Genomic DNA, 18,840 nt, shown 5'->3' with positions numbered 1-18,840 from the left:
CATGCAGAAAAGTGTCCCTGTGAATGCTCGTGTCATAATAATTTTTTAGGCCACTTGCTTTAGTGTGATTCATTTTCTCTCGGCATTCAACAGTAAACCACCAAAACAAAAAATCTCAGAAACATGTTTTTTGATGCACTTTAGATTTCAATGTTTGGCATACAGTAGCATAATGTGTAAATACTTGTCTCTGAGCATTCATATGATTCAAGTTAACGGATGTGAATCTGACCCGGGTAGTCCCCCGGCCTCCATCACGTTGGCGAGAGTGACGTCGTTGGACCACACGTCGTACTGCCACTTGCGAAGGCCCAGCACCCCGCACAGCACCCGGCCCGTGTGCAGGCCCACGCGCATGTTCAGGTTGACTTCCGTGGCCTCCGCCACTGACCTGAGAGGGCCAGCAACACATTGGGTCACCGTGGCGACACATGAACAACTGCACTGCATGATACTGGACCTACAGATTTGGCAGCCTAGCTAAAATCAGGTAGCATTCAAGTGTATAAGCAAGACAATAGTAAGACAACAAAATGATTTTCATGAACGATTTTGTCTCAATTTCACGTAACACGTTCACTGCCATTGACGGCTTTCGAAGTGAAATATCCATGTTAACTGGGAAGGCTACCTCATCAAACCAGACCGAAACACTAAAGCTGAATAGAGGTGTCTAAAAGAAATTCCAGAATCCTCATGGAGAATTTATGGCAGTAGTCACGACCACAGGGTAATCCAAAGTTCATTTGACCTCACAGTGAGTAGGGATGAATATCAGATGATAACAGAAATAAGTTTTGAAAAGTGCTGTTGGTGATGAATGTCCTGTCTGGGAATTTCTTTATTTTTGTTTCTAAAAAAACTGAAAAAAAAAAAGTATATAGTTGTTGATTTGTTTATATTCCAGGAAAAAGATTGTTCATTTGAAACCAGTTTATGGATTATATTAGAATGATTATTTTATAGAGATAAATCAATGGGGAGCATGGTGTTATTTATAGCCTCGCAGTGCAAAGTATGCAAGAAAAGGCGTCTGCTACGGTAAATACTTTGTAACTATAACTTTTGACACTTTAACACTCATAAAGCAGTTTTTCTCTTCTTTATGATAATTTCAGGTAATATGTCAAGACCTGCACAAGGATCACATTTCTTCAACTGTGATCTAGAATTTGCTCTGGAATCCCAAAATAGAACCCAAAAAAAAGACTGCAACATTAATCAGTGTCCAAATCTCCAATCAAACCTTAAATCAAGTCATAAATGTATCAAATTAGAAATGACCTTTTTTTTCCCCTTCACACTGGATATGGAGACTATCCAATGCTAAAATGTACGTTCCAAATCAAGGGATTATATTTTTAGAACCTAGAAATGTGGATGCAGATGAATAAAATGTATCCCACTGGGCAATGGTACTGAAACGTACTGAAACGTACTGATATACAATACTTAACTCAATGATTGGGCCACACGTCATTTAAAAAAAAAAACAGAACAGAGCCTTCAGCAGCGTGGAATGCTTTCAACAGCAGATTTCAATATTTTACCATTATGAAGAGGAATAAGGAATTTCAAAGTCATTAAACAACACTTTTTTTCCCCCCTCGTTAGGAATGCAAGCGAAAACAACTACGATATGAACAATGGAGTAAAACTGCAAGTTTGAGAGTGGCCTTGTATTGCGCGGACACTCAAAGTCAGCTGGGATCGGCTGCGGCTCAGCCGTGACCCTCACGGACACGAGCGCTGTAAAAAATGGACGGCTGGACCGTCAGGTCACTCACGTTATGGTGTCAATCATGTCCAGTCCCATCTCCACGCAGCAGTGGGCGTGGTCCGTCTTGGGCTGGGTCAGTCCAGACACGCAGTAGTAGCAATCTCCCAGGATCTTTATCCGGCGACAGTGGTTCTCCTAGCAACACGGGCATGACAAATACACACTGTCATTGGGACAATAGGAGAATATGTATCGCGTATAATCGTGCGTGATCGATGCCAGCAAGGTCAAATGAGCGTTAAGGACGATTTGATCGTACATCACCACAACGCCGCAATGCTTAAAGCCTGTCAAATTATGCAAATGCTGTCTGCATATTTGGTTTGGATATATGGATGTATGATAGTTTTCAGCACCGTCAAGGCAATACGAAGACTCTGCCCCTCCATCGCTCACTGGCAGTAAGCATGACAACAGAAGGCTGGCGAACACAAAGCGCCATTATCGGAGCACGTGCGCCAGGGAAACAGGGTTAACATTGACGCCGTCGCTCACGAGCCCTTCATTGTCTCCACGGAGGTAACGGGCTCACCGGCCGCGCATGCGAAGAGAGACTCCTAATTATGCACGTTGGCGGACCGTGATGCTTGTCCGTCCGTGTTTGCACGCTGCTGGTGTTGGTGATTTCGCCGATGTTCGCAGACCCAGGTCGCGAAGAAATACGGCCTGGGTTCACGCACCGCAACTTCAGTCTCGCCGTCGACGCGGAAGCCTCAGTTCTGCGTTTGTTTTTGGGCTCTAAATTCCCCTTCCGAACGGCTCCAAAGAACTGGAAATAGAACCCTATGGTTTTGCCGGCCGGCCAATCGGGCCTCTTCGGGCTATCTCGGGTCAGGTGGCGGATCAGTAACAGATGGCGCTACGGCAACAACGCCTGCGGGGTGGAAAGCCCCGGTGCTTAAAGTCTGCCACTCTGTACTTTTCCTGCGCTAATCTGCACTGTGGCTTTAGGAGCCGATTGAGAACCCGAGCGAGATTACCGCGCGTCACGTGACCCGAGCGTTGCGGACCGTGCGGTTTCATCGAGACAAGAAGAAGCAAAGAAGACATTTACACATTTGCTCTTTTTTGGGTTGTTTGTTTTCCTCAATAGAAATGACTCATTACAATTACAATAGAGCACTTCCACAGCTGTGATGCCACACACACACAATCTATCCATATGCAAATGAGCATACTCGTGCCCCAATAAAGAGGATGCCACAAAGCAAGAGACAAACAAGCTTTCAAATAAACCGCCCGCGCGCACACACAAATACGAGGAGATGACAGCAGCAGCGAGGATATGTTGTTATTTGTTGGAAATTCGTTGAGGCCCGAGAGCGCCCCGGCCGGGGGAGGGAAATGTTTCTTTGGCCGTCGCCGTCGTTTGACTCGGACGTCCATTTCCCGAATGTGATGAAAGCAAATGGGTTGGCCGCGCATCAACGGCGCCGGATACGACGTGCGTGTCGTTTGAATTTGTGCAACGGTTTTTATGGTATTGCGCATGAATTAGAATCGTATGACACATGAAGAAAACTCCCCTCCCTGGCTCTGAGCCACTTAGGTTGCCAAATATTGGGACCCGATGAACTATTTATAACTGATATCATTCTTAAGCAGTGTCGTCGTTGTCCAGTGAAAAGCGTACGAGTCTATTGTAACTCATTTTGGGAAGAAAAACTAAATATTGACCCATTTGAAATCCTTTTACGATTTGAAGGAAGACAAATATATTGGCGCTTTGAATAAATGACATTTTCGAGAGAAGGCCGGAAATCTCGTCGTCGTCATGGTAACTGGAGCCCTTCTGGGGGCGGGGTGAGCAGTGGCTCATTTGCAGACCCAGAACCGCCCCCGATCGAGCCGTGTATATTTCCACCGAAGCTCGTCGCAGAGCTTTTCTCGAGAAATTGGGAACCTTGTCTCCTTGTCTCCTTGTCTCCTTGTCTCCTTGTCTCCTTTCGGGCACATCGGCCGCTGTCCTCCGCAGGGCAAAAGTCAAGTGAACGGCGAACGGAGGCACAGCGACCACCTGTTTCAGATTTAGAACCTGATGACAAATTCATTCAGTCCGGTACGACGTGAAATCATGTTTACGTTGGACGTTGGGGAATTTAGGATTTCGAATGTAATCAAAGCATAACCAAAAGTCATGTGGTTATTGATCAATTGGCACACTCTGCCAAAGTCTAAAATCGTCTGGTTCGGTTTGAGCGGATCTGCGGCCGGCGGCTCGGAGCACGCGCTCGTCTTACGTGAACGGTCGGACTTAACGGCGATCCTCGCATCTGCTCGTCTGACAAACTCCTCCGGGGCATCGGGCTTGTTTACACGTCAAGCACAAGCGTCGACGCTGTGAGGCTGTGACGGAAAAAAGGTTGGCATCTTACGAAGAAAGACGATTCAGGACGATTGAGGACTGTCAAGGATCGTCGTGTGGGAATTTGGACTCTTCTTGCCACGAGCTTTGTTAGATTGGATTTTGATTCATTTAACTATTCTGGCAACAGTAATACATTTTTTCTCCCCCCCCCCCCCTGGAAAAACAACATTTTTGAACATCATTACAACTTTTTGACATAGGATCCAAATATTTGTTCTCATAACACGGCAACTTCTATTCATTGAAGATTTTCTCATACAACACAACTTAATTCTATATTTTGATTTGATTCCTTTTTTTTTTTTTTCTTATAACTTCACAACTTTGTCATATGATTTGGACTTGTGACGAAATTTCTTCTCAACACTTTACATACGATTCAACTTTATTATCTTAAAAACTTCCTCCCCCGTAACTTCATAACAAGCTTTTGTCATACGATATAATCTACTACGATTACAACTTTTTCACAAAAACCTATTATTTCCTCACAAAGATTGTAATTCCACTCTCATAAGAATACTTTTTCTCTAATAAGAATTTGATATTGCAGAACTTACTTCTTTTTTTTTTTTGCAAGATTCCGACTTGTTTCTAAAACAAAGCAAGAAATGCGTTCTCGGACGATTCTGAAACATTCTCCTTCTCATGAGATTATCACTTTATTAAAGTTTTTCTTGAAAAAGAAAAAGAAAAGAATGTTTTTTTCACTCTTGAAAAGTCCAAACGATGCTTGTTCGAATCCAACTAATGCATTTTCTTCCTCATTCATTTTTTTGGTTCTTAAAAAAAAAAGGTATGCCTTTATCCTCATAGTATAGTTACAAGTTGTTGTTTTTTTTATATATGATTATTATTTTGAGAGTGGCCCAAATGCTCTGTCATCGTGAAACTGCATGCATTGTAGAGAAATACCATGGGATATTTTTGAAGGTGCATTAGTGTGAAAAATCAGAGGACTTTGTCCCAGTGAAAGAGCAGCAAGACAGTAGTTGAGACGTCGCAAAACGGAAGAGAGAGAGAGAGAGAGAGAGAGAGAGTGCGGTGAAAACCGCGGGGCTGAACAGTCGCCGTTGAGGGAAGTAGGCCGCTGCGTGTCAATCGAGAAGCTGCCAAACAAGAAGCGGAGGAGTCCGGAAGCTGTGATGCACGGAGGTGTTGTGAAGACGCACGAGAACAACGACAAAGAGGCAAAGGACAAAGCTATAGACGCACCTCCACTCTAGACGTGCAAAGACACGAGCGAGCACGCTCCAGCCAGCGCTATTCATGTCACAAAGCGCCGCCATGAGTGTGCCTCTGAGCGCAGAAGCTGTTGTTTTGCTCTCCTTGGACAGCAAGTGTTTACGGAGCGAGGGGACCAGTTGGCACACTTGGACACGGACCGCCATCTCTTAGCTGTGTTAGCCTGTGAACGCCAGCTATCAATCTGACATCCGACGGCAGAACTCTTGGGCTGGTTTTTTGTTGTTTGGTTTTGGGGGAGAGTTGAGGTCCCAAAGCTTTCTCCAGGCGTTAACGCCACTAATCTTCAGTCTCGGCAGCAGTCCGCAGATTCTGGCGACGGTGCTAAAGAGTTATAATTACTCTCAGCTTGCGTTCAAGCGGGTGGTGGGAATCGAACTGTCGACACTTATCAGTGTGAGTGGGTTTCCTGGAAACCCCAATTTTATCCTCGGCCTCCCCCGGCCGGGCCAAGAAGACCTAGGCGGAATTAACGCAGGCTAAAACTCCTCAACAATAACATTTGTTGTCAAACACTTTGGCCTTAATCCGACAAGGAATTCCACTGATGTCCGAAAACGTTGAATTTAAAAGAAGGGGAGAAAAAAAAAAAAAAAAAAAAAAAAAAAAAAAGAGTACAATTTCTTGGAGGTAAAAATGGTTCCATCATGAGGAGAAATGTGCCATCTTTTTCAAGACAAAAAATATATTACCAGGAAAATTCATGTTTTTTTCCATCTAATCAAATCTCAGTCGTATACAACATGTATGTTTTGGGGGGTTTCAGACAACAACAAAAAACACTCATATTTAAAAAGGGCATTTTTCAAATGAAATGAGTAGAATAAAACAAAGTTTTTCAGTAATATTACAAGAAAAAAAGATACACATTTGAGTGTATTATGTTGAATAAAAAGTCCATTTCAAAAGAATAACGTTGTACTTTTCAGAGAAACAGTAGTAAACGGTACAAGGAAAAATATTCCCCTTTTTTGAACGTGAAAAGTTAGAATCTTTTGAGAGTAAAGTCAGATTCAATTTTTTTTTTTTTTTTAGAAAAAATGCGTGACATTTTTTTCCACTTCTTTCAATCCCAAAAACAAAGAAATACTATTGTTAAATGCTTGCTTGAGGAACACCCGAGAGACTCGTGTGCATTCCGAAGAGCTCCTGAGGAGGCCTCTGTGTTCCTGGCGCGCTTCCCGCGCATCTTGACGGGTCCAGAGAGCGGACAGGCGGTGTGGGGACGGTGCCGGAACGCTATTACAAGATGACGCCCGGTGGCCGTGTGCAACCACCCGCTCTTCCCAAGAAAATAAATGATGGAAGCCCGCGGCGACGATGAGTCACTGCTAACCAGCACTTCCTACGATCGGAGCGAGCGAGGGCTTCGGGTCGCAACGTCCGATGTCCGTCCAGTTCCGACCCGTCTATTCAACTGTCACTAAAAAAAATGGTAAACAATCCCACAAGCACAAACCTGGAAATAGCTGGTCGCTACAAAATTGATGGAACGCATGTACTACTGCTACTACTGTTAATAAAAGAATAATAACATTTTCTTTCTTTAAGGTGAGATTTAGGTCATCGTATCGCAACATTTGTTTTTACACAAAGTGCTACCCAAAATGATGAATTGCCCTCCAAGTGCCACCCTCTTGACCAAAATTCGAATTCAGTCGTAAAAGTTGGCAAACCTCAGCTTTTGAATTGATACCTGTGATCTGTATCGTAGGTATTCATCAAAAATGAGGAAGATTTGTTTAAATAAACTGTCGTTAAGTCATGATTTAATTCAAATGTATTGCACATAAAAAGTCTGTCAAATATGCTGTACGTGTGCCTTGTAAAAGATAAGTGTCCCCGCGAAGGGTTAAAGTGTAAAGTGTGTAAAGTCTGCGTTTTGGTGCATAAATAAAATGCGCTGAATTCAGTGTGTAAATGTCCGACATGCAAAACAGCCAAAGAAAATAAAACTACCTTCAAAAAACAAAACAAAACAAAAAGATGTTTGGGGGTTATATTCTGGGCTGTCTTTCAGGATTAAGCTATAAATTGCCTTTTCATTTTCTGATAAGTGGAAAAAAAAACATTTCATGATGACTCCAATGGATGTGACTGAGCAAGATTATATGACTGGAATTATGATGTGCTTAACCCAGGACTTGTCTCCACTTGACTTCCATTTTTGCCGCAGCAACTTGGGACTTGCTTGAAATGTGAAGGTTAAGACTTAAGAGCCCAGCCGCCTCTGGTCTATACGTCGCCCAATCAATGCGTGTTGGTTAAATCAAGACGGCGTTAACAGAAAATATCCAATCTGTGCTTTTACGCTGCGCTTGCATCGGCAGATATTCGATATGCGTGAGATGTTTGCCGAAATTTAGAGAGGCCTTATGCCAATCTTATGCCAAGATATCCGATCTGTTTTTTTTTTTTTCTCATGCGCTGCCATGACGCAATTCGTAATTGGGATGCTTGAAAGGAAATAAAAAAAAAAATTTAAAAAAAAACCCTGAATTGTGTCACTTGAATTCAGCCTTAGGCCTTTGTATTGATGCATGTAAACAAGCAAAGTTAAAAATAGAACTCAGCCAAGCAAAAGTCAAATATCACAGTGAGTTTAACATGCGCTAAAGGACAGATTGGGACTTTTTGTTCAGACGGTTCTCATGCGATTTTATTGTGATACGACTGCCGACGCACACGTACTGTAACTTCAAAATGGGAAAAGATCCTGCCTCGCCGTTTTGTGTAAAATAATTGCGGATTTCCATTGACGCGGAGAATGAACTACCGTATTTACAAATGGGAGTAGCCGGACACTTTTCAAGACAATGGCAACTTCATTCAGGCTTTACGCACAGCCAGCGTCGGGAGACAAGTTCAGCCTGGGGCGAATCTGGACTAGATTAGAGTCTAGCTCAAACGAAGCACGCAGTAATCACATTACAGATCAGAAGAGCTTCCAGTATTCGCTGTGACACCACACTGAGCTGACAGCCAAGAGCGTTGCACGCACGCTGCACCGAGGGTGCCGAAGCCATTTCATACCGGGGGGGGGGGGGTCATTTCACTAAATGTATTTGAAAAAATAGGTTGCCGACGATCCAGCCCGCGTTTATCATTATGGAGTGGTAGCTCCGGAGTCGAAGGCCCCGAAGGTGGCCTCGTTTACGCTTCGAAATCGCTTCGAAAAATCAAACCGAACTTGGCGTTTCAAACATCATGTGATGTCACGCGATTACCTCTACAAGTGCTTTTTCTTTGGCTTTTTTGTGCATTTTTGTAACAACACAACAGAATGGAGCTACTGACGGACGCAAAGACAAAAAGTGTCATGATAACCAACAGGAAATGTCACTTGAGCAATATTATATATATATATATATTATAATTAAATACATATCAATTATATACACAAATAAATGGAGCAAGCAGATGCTAACCTAATTACAGTGACAATTATCCATTTCAGCAATACCTATAAAATACCACTAGGTGGCAGTATCGCGATGCCTTTCTACGATGAGTTTGTCAGGAGATTTCCTGGGGGAAAAAGTTCCCTTTTTTTGGGTTGTTTTTATTTGAAGTGCCGTGTTATAGTGCTATACTTTTTCATTGTTCGCAGCCATACCATACTGCCTATTTTACAAATGACAAATAAACAGCTCGAAGCAAGGAGACGTATATGGACCACGGGCCGTAGGTTCGCCACGCCTGTAATGTACGCAGACGCGCGTCCTTGCCAACGCTGACACTGCAATTGAGAGGTAATCCGAACACACTCACCGTAGCGAGCTCGTCAAACTTTCCGAAAAGCTCATTCAGGAGTTTGACCAATTCCTGGGCGGTGCACTGGGAGGCCAAGCTGGTGAAGCCAACGATGTCTGCAAACAGGATGCTGTCATAGGCACACCCACACAAAAACAAAGGAATGACTTGTTATTCTCAGGATTTGGTGGCGAGGGAGCTCTTTCAATGACATTTAGGAGGTCAGTCTGAACAGCAACTTTGGATTTTTGACGCTAAACGAATCAAAGGTGGCAATTAAGGGCCAGCAGCAGGCGACGAAAGGTTCAAAAAAGACAGAAAGAAAAAGATCGAGAGCGTCTGCCCCATTTTGACTGGCGGCGCTGTGACTGAAAATAGAAGCGAGAGTATTCTCACGGGGATCAAGGTGAAGACGTTTGCTGCTAGGCGCTGGAGAGGAGTCATTCGGGGTTCTAAATGCAGACGTCGGGATTGCGTGAGCTGCAGTGCGACGCAATTTTCTGGTTGGGGCACCAAATTGTCATGCCCATTTTGGACAACTGCAGTGACAGAATTTCCAAAGGGTGGAGACACACTGCAGTCTGTTGATTGGAAAATACATCACTGAATGCTCTCAGAATACCCAAATTCCATCCAAACAAATCCGGAAAATTCTATCGGTTTTCCATCATGTTATCTGGAAGAAAAAAAAAAAAAGCATACATTTCGCTTGCGTTCAATGAACATGTTTGTACTCGTTTTGTCTCGTCAAATTCAAGCTAGTTTGCTTTGCACCGGTCAAACGTTGGAGCCGCCGGCATAATTCTTGAACCAGACCAAAGCACGTCACAGACGTCTTCATCAAAGCGTTCTACGATATACTGTACATTGGAGAAGATGCCTGCTACGTCTCCTTGATGTTTTACACAACTTTCGCATAGCCACACGGCGTCCCGTAAAGAAGTGAATGAGATGCGGAACACACACACAAATTGCCACTTCTACGTTGACCTTCCATTCCATTTTTACAAAGCAAGGCTGCCGTGTCTTTTACTGGCATTGTGCATTTCGTCAGTCTCGGCCGATGGGGTCTTGAGTTTTCAAGATGTCGTGGTCACCGTGCCGCCTGGAAGATGCCGCCGAAGAAGAGAACAGTCGCATTCATTCAGGCCGACGCTCGAATCGGCCGCCATCTGTGACGGACAAATATTTAGAACGCCGAATCTTGCATTAGCGCTAATCTGCAAACAGTGGGCCTAATGCGACACTTAACTGCATTGTGGGCGCATACAGCGGCCAATAATAGCGCAAAGAACTGGAGAAAACCCAAATTGATTTGGAATAGGCAGCCTACACAACACATGTCCAGTTATCTAATCCCTCAAGATAACACAATAGATCCTGTCGCGGGCCCACTTGAGACTCCAAGCCAAGCTCTTTTTTCCCACTTAATTCTTTGTGAATTGAACGTTTTCATCCACGCATATCCAGCAGCGAGGAATGGCTGAAGTTGGGCACACACATGCTTGGCAATACGGCCAAATTGTGAGTTCAGAGGGATTTTTCTCCCCGGTATGCTGAGAAAACAGTCGCTGTGGACAGTCGTGAATCAAGTTAGTATTTTCCACTTCATTCTTTGTGAAGTGATTATTTCCAAAGAAATCGTTTAAGCCGGGGGGGGGGGGGGGGACGACACATACTGAGAATTGGGCCAAATTTGAAGTCAGTAACAGCCCAAAGACTGAATTTACTCAACTTATATTTCTTCTTCTAGGATTTTATTCTTTTTTTTGTTTGTATTTTCCGCAATTGTGGCACCATACTGCCTCCAGCTGGTCAGTCCTGGTATTACAACAGCAGAACGAAAATATTGTTAAGTGTGTGTTACGCTGTCATCGGTCATCTGGAGTACAGCACACACGATAACCGCATTAAGCACACCCAGTGATTTTTGTTTTTTTCGTTGGTCGCGTGGGGTCTTTTTCATGCTCAAATCGGATGAGATGTTAAAAGTGGGTCTGTGTGTATCCCACTTGACCCACTCGTCCCAATCAATTCTACAGAAGCAACAATTGCACTTTTAGACATTGTCCACCATGAGAGAAAGTTTGTTTGAAAATGTCTTCATGCTTTTTTTTTTTTAATGCTTGCACGTTGCCCCTCTGCCTAGTTGTTGTTGTTTTTTTAATATTATTTATTTGAAATCTGCGTGGTACATGGAGGTGTAAAAGCTGCATTTAGCACTCATGTGAACTTGTGATCTGCGTGGCTGGCAAAGATATTGGCTGTGGAAATAAGCATTTGTGTGAAGAATACTTATTTGTATTATTATGATTGAATGATAATCAATACCACAGTATTATAAATAGAAATATGAATATGTTATATGAATATAACACATTATGTGTCCTTTTATGTGCAAAATCTTGTTGTGAGGCAGACACATTTTTGAAAAATGATTTTTAGCAGCTGATCACAACAATATCTGCCTGGCTGGACTCTAATCAGATCAAAACAGTGGAGGGGCGGCGGGGGGGCGATTCATTATCTGGAGCGAGGGAGGGGGTTCAAGGCACAAAGCAATCAGCGGCACGCCGATGAAATGGGATCCATATTGGAAACGAGGCCAGTATCGGGCCGACTCGCCCATGCTAACGCCGATCACACATTTGTGGCATGTTCTGGGACTTTCTATGACGAGTTCCTCTGGAGTTTTGCTGGTAAGAGGAACTATGTCGATGTCGATTAACAGCAGCAAACTGATTCTCGGGAGCTTCGCTTCCTGACAAACTTAATAATCATTAGGTGCCTTCCTTCCACCGAAACATCATTTGCTCCAATTGCTCCCAGAGAAATCGGCTTTAGCGTCATTTAAGTTTCTCTTTCTCCAAAATTTCACAAGCGCCGCAGCCGAGTCTTGATGACCCTTAAGTTGCACACTAGTGGCCTATTATCCTATTCCTAGCAAGACCCTAATTGGATCTTTTATGTCCGCGGACGTGGGCTCGGTTCTGTTTAATGATCCAAAACGTCAAATCTTTAAATGCACCGAGACAGCGTTTATGCTTGCAGGCAGGCAGACGTCTCCCAACGTCAGCGTTCAATGCGTCGATGGTGAATTTCCTTCGAGGGCCGAGACGGTTCTGATGTCAGATATACCGCGCGCACGTATCATGGTGTCCGGTGGCTCTTTTGCCACGCCACAGTGCAGGCTTGACACTTATTGCGGCTTATCTTTCAGATTTTCCGGTTCATTCCGCGCAGTCCAACGCAAAAGACTGCCGCAGATCCTGCCTCGCTTCAGTTTATTAACAACAACAGGAAAACACTCCAGCAGGGTGTAAACTTTACACAAAAAGCCAGTGCAATACAAACTCAATATATGCTCTTCTATGTATATATATTTGCAGCATTATTAAGCGCAAGAAGAAGAGGCAGAGAAGGTCCCCAACTAAACTCTAGTAATAGTCGCCCACCGAACAGAGAATATATGCTCGTGCGTATTATTGTATGCTTTGTGAGAACGTGTTGCTGCTTCGTGTGTGTTCAAGTAGCAGTTGTTTGAAGGCTTACCGTAACATCTGCGCTCATTTCTGTTAGCCCATCTTTGGTTTTCCACATTATATGTTGCCATTGAGCTCACAGAGTCGGTTAAACAATTTAAGCGCTTGAATATACAATGTTTAATTGGCTTCAGTTTTATGTATCAATTTGGCAAAAAGAAATTATTTGGAGAACAGTGCCAGTCAGAACGAGCAAGAGGAAAGATTTTAAAAAGGGTGTTTAACAGGTTTAAAGGTGTGTTGAAATGAGCGTCAAGCCTGTTGGAGCGTTAGAACGACACAAAACCGTTTTTTTACATGGTGTCTCTCTATATCGCGTGTTTGCACCTTATTGTGCGTACGTCTGGCACGTTCGATCTACCGATGATGAGCCACAAGCCGCCGCTGAGCGACGGCAAACGCCAACGGAGCCGCGCCGCGTCGAGCCGAGCCGAGCGGGAACTTCACCTGACGTTGTCGTGGCGCTGGATGTAGATTTTGTGAAAAATCCTTTCTGGTGGCTTCAGGAAGTCCTCCTTCATCTCCATGGCGACGTTCCTGGGCAACAAACTCATGAGCAGGCGCTCCTGGATTGGAGTTGGTATACAAGAAAAACACAAAACATCGGTAAATGTCTTTCGTGAATCATGTATAGCTTTGTTGCTACATACAATACTGCTTTTTCTGCTGCTGCTGTTCATATTCATTCATGTACAGTTTGCCATTCGCACCTGCACATTGATTATTCCTTCTTCCTTATTCATAAGAGTTGCCACGTACGGCATACTGTACTGTCACGACTGTATGTGCGTAGATATTTGGGTCTATTCTTTTCTATTGTACAGCATGTCAGCTTGCACCTGTTTCTCGTTCTCGTCCTCCATGCGAAGTCGCTCTTCGATGCAGTCGCGTGCCTGCAGGAAGGCCTTCCTCTGCGCTCGCTCCGTCAGGATGCGCACAAACAGGCCCGACAGGTTGACGCTGGTGAACAGCACCGTGTTGGCCACCAGCTACCAACGACGACGACAACAACAACAACAACAACAACAAATTGTTATTTGATTTCGTAGACGCTCAGAAGAAGGTGAACGGATGCTGTCAAGTAAAGCGATTTGATATATTACACATATCTACATACTTGGGATTTGATTCATATCATTCATTGAAATCATGTATTTTACTTTGAAATTACGCATTTCACTATGTATACGTTGAAATTTCAATTATATTAGTGAAATAGAAAAAGATGTCAAATATCGTACAGCTCGTGAACGAGTCGGTCGCCACATTATTTGACCATCCCTGCTTTTTGCCTGTCCCTTGAATACAATCGCTTCAATTCCAACAGGCCTTATTATCTTTGTGAAGGCAGATTGGAGCTCTTGTTCGGAAACGTTAGATTGTGTACATTGTTTTCCTACGTCTTTTCACGTCCCTCAATTTGAGATCTATCGACAGCGAGAGCCGATGAGGTTTTCCAATGGGCCATCTCTATTTCGGCGAATACGGCACGGAAGCACGGGAGGACGCGTGAGCCGCTTGATCCGTCGCAGTGGCAGACCGCACGCCGGCATGGCCGCTTTCAACGCTTGCCATCCTTTTCCAACGTTGGCTGACTTTGTACATTGACCGAACGAGGTCCTCACATTCACTTTCACAGGGCGCACCGTCGTGTCCCCTGACACACTCGTATTTGTGGAGTAAAAGGAAGTTTGCATATCTTCAAGTCATTGGTCAATATTTGTCCCTGTAACGAGAAGCAAATCCATAAGGCATGACTTTGTCATAATGTCCTATTAGTGCGACTCTGCCATGATTTGTCTGACGATAAATACACCTCCAGCACCGCAGACGCGTGCACTGAATAAGAATGGCTGCGTTTCTCCACAAAGTACGCGGACACGCTTCTGCGGCGAGCCTTCAAACCGCGATAAGTGGAGTCGGGCCAACTACTGTATATCACCGCCGTCCACAAGGACGCTAGCCGTGACAGTTTTAGAAACCCGTCCTGCAGAGAAATGACGAGGCAGACAATAATGCTTGTGTTTTATTCGCCGTCTGCTTTCATGGACGTCGTTACAAAGTAACTGCATATATTGATGGGGCATTCGCTTTTGGAATTGGGTGTTGTTGGTTTGAAACGTTTTGGAGATTCTTCCAACTTTGCTGGGTCTGGTGAATACGACACAAGTGTGGAAAGAGGAGTTCAGAACATTTGGATGTAGATACCCCCATCCCGTCGATAAGGGATGAGTAAGCATTCTGACGATTGTGTGAAAGGGCGCGCACTACTTGACTGCAACCAGCGCAGGCGCTGTTGATTCATGACACCCAACAGGACGTCATCTATGGTAAGCTGAGCTACATCCGTCACGCTACGGTGGACCGCAATGGGTAACATCCTCTAAATGTGACGCTGACATGGACAGAGGAGTTCAGAACATCCAGATATAGACGCTCCATGACGTTACAATGGGACCTTAAGAATGGTGTCATTTAGGTCGAGTATAGAGTAGTAGTAAATGAAGCAAATGAAGAAACGTGGCTTACTGTTAGCTTATCAAGTAGCTGCATTGTAGCTGCAAACTCTCCCCCCTGTCATTTTTATTGCGGTGAGACGCGTCCTACCGTAACCTGCGTCTAAAAGAGAAACGCTGGAGTCGAATAAACAACCCTACATTAACAGAGAGCCTGCTGCGACCTCTCTTCCCCCCGACAGCGAAGGACACACAGCAGAGGACTCGCAGGCAAGTTCAGCACTAAGGACAGCTCCTTGTGCTTCGCTCAGATCGAAGGCAAACCGTTTGTGCCGTCTCTTCCTTGCAACAAGCCAGGGAGGGATTTGAGCAAAGAAATGATGAACTTCAGCAGACCCTAGCTAATGGTGAGGCATACAAATAAGAGTGATGGCGAGAGAGAAACGGCGTGACTGTTTTACTCGGCGGAATATGAATCGGCCCCAGAGGAGGAGGCGGAGCGACATCCTGCCGGCAGCGGCCACATTTTCTTTTACTGTTCAACTCCAGGCACATTTAAAGCTGTAATGTGGGAACCACAACACTCACCGCTTGTGCAGCGGTGGCAAAAGAGCTTTGACTCAACTCCGACTACATGGGTTAACAAAAAAGACTCCTTTACTTCCCGACACACTAAAGAGAAAAAGATGCGCAAAATGTCTTTGTTTCTTAAAAGACACTGATCAACAAAAGTTAAGTATAACTTCAAGCTTTGGGGCTTGAACCGATTCATTGCACTTCCATTCATTTCCATGGGAAACATTACCTCGGTTTACAAAGGCTGTAGGTTACAAGGTTGGATCACAGAACGAATTAAGTTCGTAACCCGAGGTTCCGCTGTACTGCATTGGTGTGGTGCGTTTGTGTGCCTTTAAGGGGGCGTGGCCTCGTGAGTGACATCTGGATCTGGAAGTCAAGTGGAGTCCTTGCTGGGTGTTCTCATTTTGTTTTTGTGTGCTCATGTGCGCGTCGCCTCCAAAAAATACAAATACAAAATAAAAAAAAAAGCAAAGCGAGGTTTGATCAGTTCATCTCGCTCTCGGCCGACGCTTTTCCTCCCCTCCCGGCCGTGTGAAGGCCGCAGATCGAGACAGAGGCCGCGAATCCATTCAGCTTGGCGATGACCCCCGCACTCGCGGGCCTCAAACTGCAATAGCGACTTTGGGTCTGCACGCTAATGGCTCATTCATCGCAAGGAAATCTGCCAAGTAGCAAACACGTACAGTAGTTTTTGGGAAACTATTTATAGATATTTGAACGCCGTATGAAGTTTCTCAGACTCTTCATCTTTCCCACATTCGTATTGACCTCGGCCATGCGCTAATAAACACCTTCGAAGGTCTAATGCACAATAGTACTTTGCATTACTGTACTTTTCCATCGATCCATTTTCTGAGCCGCTTCTCCTCACAAGGGTCCCGGGAGTGTACACCCCGAACTGGTCGCCAGCCAATCGCAGGGCGCGTAGACACAAACAACCATTGGCATTGGCATTCGCACTCGCATTCACACTAACGGGCAATCTAGAGTCGCCAATTGACCTGCCGTGCATGTTTTTGGGACGCGGGAGGCAACCGGAGCGCCCGCAGGAAAGCCACGCAGGCACGACGGGGAGAACATGCAAACTCCACACAGGCGGGGCCGGGGATTGAACCCCGGTCCTCAGAACTGTGAGGCAGACGCGCTAACCAGTTCTCCACCGTGCTGCCTACTGTACTTTGATTCCCTGTAATATGTTTCAATGAATTCTCCTTTTTCTTTTCTGACAGCTTCAGTGATTTAGCCGAGGAAGCATTTCTTTTCCCACACACACAAAAATAAGAATAAAATACTGTGAATTATGCGGCAAATAAATATGATTGCTTTATTTTCTCGCAACACACGGAATCCAAGGGAACGCTGTATTGTAGTAACACTTGAATTTTGTCTCCGCCTTCTTTTCGTTCGAAAAACTGGAAAAATGTCATTTTGCCAAACAAGTCCGGTTTCTTGGTACACTATAACCATCCAATTTGTTTCGTGAACAGGTGGGGGGGGGGTGCTGACAGAAATGTTGCAGCGACGACTCCAGTTACGTGATAACTTGCTCCATTCATGGGGGGCAAGCACAGTTATGGGGGGCAGAGGGCCCCCCCCATAGGGCCACCCAGAACCGCCACTGATCTGGTACGATCGGCCATCCCTAGTTTTGTGCACGTTTGCGCGTCACGCCGGCGCCGGCGTGTGCGTGTGCGTGTGCGCGTACTCACCGTCCGCCACAGTTTCTGCGTCCTGACGGAGGTGGCGGTGACAATGAGGTGCGAGACGGACACCGTGAGCCCGAAGAGCACGGCCAGCAGGGTCCGGACGGGCAGCAGCGCGTAGGCGACGAAGGTGACCAGCACCAGCTGCCACACGCCCTGGTCGGGCGGCGTCGGCGTCTGCGTCTGCGTCTGCGGCTCCGGGCCCGCGGCGCCCAGCGAGAAGGGGCAGCAGAGGAAGGCGAAGGTGAAGCCGAAGAGCAGGCTCAGGTTGACGATCTGCTGCAACTGGGTCACCTGCAGGTACTTGACGTTGGTGACGATGAAGAGCGACGCGAAGACGACGCAGTGCACCGGGTGCGAGCCCTTGGAGATGGTGAGGTGGCCGGGGCCGCCCAGGAGCTCCGCGCCGGCCAGCGCCGACGACATGACGATGAGCACGGCGAGCGCCTTCAGCGCGGACGTCTGCTCCAGCTTCAGGTTGTAGTTTTGGAACAGCGACTCCAGCTCCTTGCAGTCGAACTCGTCCTCGCAGGCGATGCTGCTCACGGGGAAGCCCGGCGGACACGGACTCCTCTTCCGCCGGCTTCGGACTTTCTCAAACGGCGCTTCCTCCATGTCGGGGCCATTCATAAACTGAAGATGTAGTCCGCTTTTCTGGGGTTTTTTTTTTTTTTTTTTTTTTTTTCCTTCTTTCCTTTCCTTTCCTTTCCTTGCCCCCCCCCCCCCCCCCTTTTTTTTTTTTAAAGGGGGTGGCGAGAGCACACTTTATCCGCGACAAGGCACCAGGAGCTTCATCTCTTCACACACACACACACACCCAAATAAAAGCTCCCCCCAGAAATATGAAGACGGCGCGACGTCCACTTGCAACTTAGCGGCTCTTCGCGGGGCTCAGCTGCGATCACGCGTGCGCAGTGCGAGGCCGACGTTAAGTCTCAAGACGATCCTAATGGGACTGTTCGCACAGCGTCCTCTTTGTCTCCCTCCCTTTTCCGCCACCTACGCGCTTTTCCCGTCATTAAAACAATCGCATTTGCTGCACATCGCTCGCTTCCTGCTCGCATCCCTCACGCACAAATAATATGGGGGGGGGGGGGGGGGGGGGGGGTGTGTGTGTGTCATATCCAGAAACAGTCACCATATGGAGCCCGAGCAAAATCGGATTTTGGGGGACCTCGATTTCTGCCAATAATGTTGATGATTGACCATTTGTTGTGGAATCTGCCCAGGGATTATAACGAGTATAATAAATGAAATCCACATGAAGAGGGGTCAATTTACACAATATTCCAAGTGATGAAGCATGAAGTATACTAAAAATCACTATCGGCCTACAAAAAGTAACAAAAATGAACCATTTACTCAGGCATGTGCGCACACCAGGCGGTGCTCAAGCACCTGCCCTTTTCACTGC

The 18,840-nt window shown here is 45.7% G+C and overlaps 1 protein-coding gene across 11 annotated transcripts in view; it reads right to left on the bottom strand.

Moving 5' to 3' along the window:
- LOC133489512 (adenylate cyclase type 1-like) overlaps nt 1-18,118 on the bottom strand; it is a 33,500-nt gene extending 15,382 nt beyond the window's left edge. For 7 of the 11 annotated variants that reach the window (XR_009791945.1, XR_009791947.1, XR_009791946.1 and 4 more), the window contains exons 1-6: nt 17,433-18,117; nt 13,528-13,677; nt 13,136-13,254; nt 9,165-9,276; nt 1,788-1,915; nt 233-391 (exon numbers count right to left, since the gene is read on the bottom strand). Coding sequence is in view for 4 of the 11 variants with exons in the window: in XM_061798664.1 (XP_061654648.1) it covers nt 233-391; nt 1,788-1,915; nt 9,165-9,276; nt 13,136-13,254; nt 13,528-13,677; nt 17,433-18,056 (1,292 nt within the window). In the remaining 7 variants the exon portion in view is untranslated. Of the gene's footprint in view, nt 1-232; nt 392-1,787; nt 1,916-9,164; nt 9,277-13,135; nt 13,255-13,527; nt 13,678-17,432 lie in introns of all 11 variants that reach the window. The other 4 variants (XR_009791951.1, XM_061798667.1, XM_061798666.1 and 1 more) reach the window with 2 other exon arrangements.
- Between the last annotated feature and the right edge of the window lie 722 nt (nt 18,119-18,840).

This window comes from Phyllopteryx taeniolatus, chromosome 14 (assembly GCF_024500385.1).
Source record: "Phyllopteryx taeniolatus isolate TA_2022b chromosome 14, UOR_Ptae_1.2, whole genome shotgun sequence".
Lineage (NCBI taxonomy): Eukaryota > Metazoa > Chordata > Actinopteri > Syngnathiformes > Syngnathidae > Phyllopteryx > Phyllopteryx taeniolatus.
Note: the sequence above shows the minus strand (reverse complement) of the source record. Positions and strands in the feature narration are given on the sequence as shown.